The sequence below is a fragment of the Cebus imitator genome, unplaced genomic scaffold, assembly GCF_001604975.1.
Source record: "Cebus imitator isolate Cc_AM_T3 unplaced genomic scaffold, Cebus_imitator-1.0 Scaffold112, whole genome shotgun sequence".
NCBI lineage: Eukaryota > Metazoa > Chordata > Mammalia > Primates > Cebidae > Cebus > Cebus imitator.
In genome coordinates, this window is record NW_016107427.1 from 2,459,897 (window position 1) to 2,465,169 (window position 5,273).

The 5,273-nt window shown below is 62.8% G+C and overlaps 1 protein-coding gene across 1 annotated transcript in view; it reads right to left on the reverse strand.

The window, feature by feature from the left end:
• Window positions 1-653: 653 nt before the first annotated feature.
• AIRE (autoimmune regulator) overlaps window positions 654-5,273 on the reverse strand; it is a 14,028-nt gene continuing 9,408 nt past the window's right edge. Inside the window, exons 11-13 of the mRNA XM_037741989.1 lie at window positions 4,868-4,970; window positions 2,267-2,329; window positions 654-996 (exon numbers count right to left, since the gene is read on the reverse strand). Coding sequence (XP_037597917.1) covers window positions 916-996; window positions 2,267-2,329; window positions 4,868-4,970 — 247 coding nt within the window. The 3' untranslated portion in view covers window positions 654-915. The remainder of the gene's footprint in view (window positions 997-2,266; window positions 2,330-4,867; window positions 4,971-5,273) is intronic.

Here is a 5,273-nt window from a genome sequence, read left to right on the forward strand (position 1 = left end):
TCTTTCCATGATCCACCTCTCCCACCAGAATGTCCCTCAGGCATCCCCCAAGTCCCAGGAAAATGCCCAGGGTACAGAAGTTGTATAATAAAGTTTTCTTAGGCTGGGCGTGGTGGCCCATGCTTGTAATCCCAGCACTTTGGGGAGCTGAGGCAGGTGGATCACCAGGTCAGGAGATCGAGACCATCCTGGCCAACATGGTAAAACCCTGTCTCTTAAAAAAAAAAAAAAAGGTTTCTTAAATGAATGAATGAATGAATGAGGAGATGACATTGGAGCTGAGATGTCAATGATGAGAAGCCGGACTCAGAGCCCCAGGGGAAGGAACGTGCAGGCAGAGGGAACACCCCTGTGGAGGCCGGCAGGTAGGAACGAGCCTGGCTGCTTGAGGAACAGAGGGAGGCCAAGAGCACAGCCAGGGGTGGAGGCTGGGGTGGGGTGGGGCTGAATCATGCAGCGTCTTAGGGCCACAGCGAGGGCTTGGATGTTGCTGGGGAGCAGAGGGAGGCAGGGGACAGAGCCTGTGGGCTTGTGGGTGTGACTCCTGCCCATGGGCACTGCTCTTCTCTTAGGCAGGTTCCCTTCCAGCCGGCATGGCCAACACTTCAGGCACCAGGTGTAGGAACGCCCCAAACAAATGCCCCCCCAACAAGTAACTCGAAACCACAGGTTTTAATTTCCAGGCGTGATGGCTGCTGTCTGCAAAACACAGGGCTGTGTTTGCAGCCGAGGACAAGACGTGGTGCTGCCCCTTCTTGTTGGTCCCAGCCGGCCGGCTTCCAGGGCTAAGGGAGGAGGTATCCTTCTCGGCGCCCTCTGATCAGAGATGCGTGGCGTGAGGGGGAGCTCAGCGCCGTCTGCTGCCCCTGGGAGGGAGGGCAGCTCCAGGCCGCCGGCTATCCTGGCCGTCCGGGGTCAGGAGGGGAAGGGAGCCGCCTCCACCAGCGGGCGGGCCATGCTCTGGATGGCCCACTGCAGGATGCCGTCAAAGGCGTGCTGCGGAACAGAGCAACAGCGAGAACTCCAGGTGTGCCCCTGCCATGGCCACAGGATCATGGCTTTCATTAGAAGTCACCGTCCAACCTTCCCTCTAATTCAAAGGTGGGGAAACAGGCCCGAGGCCCCACGGCACAGGCCAGTCTGGGGAGAACCCATCCTGTGGATTTCACCGCACCCAGTAACCCGTGGCACTACCCCGTGGCAATTCTGCCTCCTCGGGTGGCTCCTTCAGGGTGGGGGGTCAGGGCCAGCTGCTTCTCGTTCTGCTCAGGAGCCCGATGCTGCCACAGGATGGGGCCACAGAGCCCACGGTGCCAGCAGAATAAGCCCCAGGGAGGCTGTGAGCCCACCCCTCCTCTCTCCAGGTATATCCGGGGACCCCGTCCAGAGAGGCAGCACTCTTACCCGGCACCGGGTCCCCTCGCCCACTCCCGGGCCCTGGGGCTCTCTCAACACCGGAACCATCAGGGTGTGTGGGGCACGCCACTGCACAGGGCAGGACCCCCACCCCATGGTCGGCTAGGACCCCCAGACACCACGCCAGACACTGAGGGGAACACGTGGAGGCGGGAGGAGCTCGTCCTCTTGTCAAAAACAGAGCCCTTTAAAAAGTCACATTTCCCCAGATTCTACCTCCCCATCGCAGCTTAGAGAGGCCGGAGAGGGAGGGGCAAGAACCCCTCTGAGGGATGGAGGGACAGGGTCTGGGCTGGGCCCTCCCCACTGCTCCACACCGCACCCTCCCCAGGGAAAGTGGATCTTGAGCTGGCCTGGTGCTCCAGCCTCTGCCTGCCAGTGTCCAGGTGCTCAGGGGAGGGGCCGCGGGGGGCTCAGCAGTACTGGGCTCCTGCAGGGGGAGGGGACGGGGAGGCTCCTGTGGATGGGACTGGGGGGCACCCATGGGGGGTGCCAGGGGCTCAGCAGCACTGGGGCTCCTGTGAGGGGGGCTGGGGGCACCTGTGGGGGGTGCCGGGGGCTCAGCAGCACTGGGCTCCTGTGGGGTGCCTGTAGGGGGTGCTGGGGGCTCAGCAGCACTGGAGCTCCTGTGGGGGGCTGGGGGGCACCTGTGGGGGGTGCTGGGGGCTCAGCAGCACTGGGCTCCTGGTGGTGGGTGGAGCAGAGACAGCCTGAGTTTCCGTGGCTCAGGAGGGGCAGGGGCCTGCAGTCTTCAGCGTGCCCAGAGTGGAGAGCCTGGGTGGCGGCTGAGGTAGGAGAGGGGAATGGAGGAATGGCAGGTACCTCGGAGGCCAGGGGAGGCATCAGTTACCTCGCTCAGGAGGGACTCCAGGTCATCCCTGTTCGGAGTGGGCTCCTGACTCGCAGTGTCGTCCTGGAACCCAGGAAAGAGAAGAGGTCAACCCAACTCCACAGCCCTCAGGGGACACAGAAGCAGGACTCCCCACAGAGGCCACAGGGCCTAGGGCCTCAGGGGTGCTTTCCCCCACTGAGATGGGAATTCTTACACCCAGCTCCTTTGGGGGCAGGGGCATCAGGTGGCGTGGGCATGAGGGGGCTGGGGATGCCTGCCCAGGGTCCTGCCCACTGGGAAACCAGCTACCCAAGGCCCCCAGACAGCCTCCATACGGCGCGGCTTCCTGGGGAAAACGAGGGGACTCAGGGAACCAGCAAGGACCCCCCACTCTGAGGCGGAAGCCTGAGGCCCAGAGAGGAAAGTGCCTGGTTCATGCCAGCCCCACCCCCAGCAGGTACCACCAGGGCCAGCCATGCCCTGGGTTAGCGGTCAGAGTGGGGGAGGTCCCCAGGCGGGCATCCCCTGCAGAGAGACTCTATTAATGGAATCACCCATTTGTAACCCAAAACAGCCAAATGTCAGCTCCTCCACTCCGGTGAACACTGGCAGTGCAAGGCTCTGCCGCCCTGCCTGGCTGCGGGGTGGCTGCTGGGTCTGGAGGGAAAGTCCCTGGATGCTCCCTGGTCCTAGGGATGCTGTCAGGGGGTGGGAGACCTACTCAAGACGGGGTCGGGGCTACACACAACCTTCCCCAGGGAAGGGCGCAGGCTGCGGAGGGGCCGAGGCCAGCAGGACGTTTCCTCTAACATGGCACCACATTTCACATCGCAGTGAAGAGAAAGAGGCCTCTGCCCTTCAGAGACAGAGCCCAGGAGGTCAATGACCAGGACCGCTGCTTGAGCAGCCGCAGGAAGACTACCTGGGCAGGGGAGGGGCATCTGCTTTAGGCCTGGCTGGGCCCCCAGACACACGGAGGGAGGCTTCCAGAAGGAAGGGGACAGTATTCCACATGAGCCCCAAAGGGCAGGGCTTAGTCTGAGGCTTGGCCATGCCAGGCCAGAGCCTGCATGCTGGGGCAGGATGTCATCCTCCTGGGGAGTACCATGCCTGGGTGGGCTGTCACCCTCCTGGAGAGTAGCATGCCCGGGTGGGCTGTCACCCTCCTGGGGAGTACAATGACGGGTGGCCTGTCACCCTCCTGGGGGTACCGTGCCCGGGTGGGCTGTCAACTTCCTGGGGAGTACCATGCCCGGGTGGCCTGTCACCCTCCTGGGGAGTACCATGCCAGGGTGGCCTGTCACCCTCCTGGGGGTACCATGCCCGGGTGGGCTGTCACCCTCCTGGGGAATACCATGCCGGTGGCCTGTCACCCTCCTGGGGAGTACCATGCCCGGGTGGGCTGTCACCCTCCTGGAGAGCACCATGCCGGGTGGCCTGTCACCCTCCTGGGGAGTACCATGCCGGGTGGCCTGTCACCCTCCTGGGGAGTACCATGCCAGGGTGGCCTGTCACCCTCCTGGAGAGTACCATGCCGGGTGGCCTGTCACCCACAGTGTATACAGGGTGGAGGCACAGCTGGGAAGGAGCAGGAGCCACATGCAGCGGGTGGGACATGTAATCACCCAGGATCCCTAAAGTTTCCACGGCGGCTGGGACGTGCTCAGGAGGCCTCTGCTAGGGACAGTCAAGGCAAGAGGCCAGCACCCCTGGAGGGTCGTGCAGCAGGGACTCGGGCCTCCCCCACACCCAGCTCCAGGGCAAGCCTGGCCACCCCAGCCGTCACGGGTCTCCCCACCACCCGGGCCTTCTCTGACACCAGAGCGGGAGGACAGGAAGAGCTACTGGCTGGACCTGGCGTCACTTTGCCTCTCTGGGAGGGCTCCGGCCACAAAATGGGGTGGGTCCTGGCCCCAGGGAGGACTGCGGGTGAGACAGCCTGGAGGGGTCATGCAGGGTGGGGGTTTGCTCCTGCAGGCCGGGTGCTCCTGCTCTCCCCTCACCCCACCCAGGGTGCCCTGGCAGACTCTCAGGCCCGTGCTGTGAGGGCCTCACAGCCAACCATGATCTCACCGTCACCAACCCTCGGGGGGAGCTTCTTTTTTAACTACATTTAAGCTGCCAAAAAGAGCTCATTTGATGGAAAATATATATAAATATGTTTTGAGATGGAGTTTTACTCTTGTTGCCCAGGCTGAAGTGCAGTGGCACAATCTCGGCTCACTGCAACCTCCGCATCCTGGGTTCAAGCGATTCTCCTGCGTCAGCCTCCCGAGTAGCTGGGATTACAGACGCCTGTAAATTTAGCCACCACGCCCGGCTAATTTTTGTATTTTTAGTAGAGACGGGGTTTCACCGTGTTGGCCAGGCTGGTCTTGAACTCCTGACCTCACGATCTGCTCATGTCAGCCTCCCAAAGTGCTGGGATTACAGGCGTGAGCCACCTTGCAGGGCCAAGAAGGGAAAATATTTTCTACAAATAATGAGCACATGGGTGTGGCACAAACCCTCGAAGCTGGCACCCAGGGTCTGCCCTGAGATGTGCTCTCCCCACTTGCAGCCCAAGGGATCCCCACCCCCGCCCCACCGGCACACGTGGAGGGTCCCTGTGGCACTGACCTTGGCGGGCCCGGGGCCCAGGTGGGCAGGACTGGGGGCCAGCACCCCCTCCACAGGGGCCGGGGTCACGTCTCCTGAGCAGGATCTGCAGCGAAGGCCTGTCCTGAGGCAGAGGAGGAGGGGCTGCCAGGCTTGTGGGGAGCAGGAGTGCCCCCTCAGGGGTACAGGGGTGGGTGCTGGTGGGAGGTGTAGGGTGTGGGCATGGTTGGTGAGTGGGGGATAGGAGTTCTGGGGTATGGGGAGGGCTGTAGATGGGGCTGTGGTGTGGGGTGGGGTGTAGGGTGGGGGTGGGGGTGTGGGGTGTAGGGTGTGGATGGGGTTTAGGGCTTGGGTGTGGGTGTGGATGAGGTGTGGGGTGCGGTGTAGGGTGGGGGTGTTGGGTGTAGGGTGTGGATGGGGTGTAGAG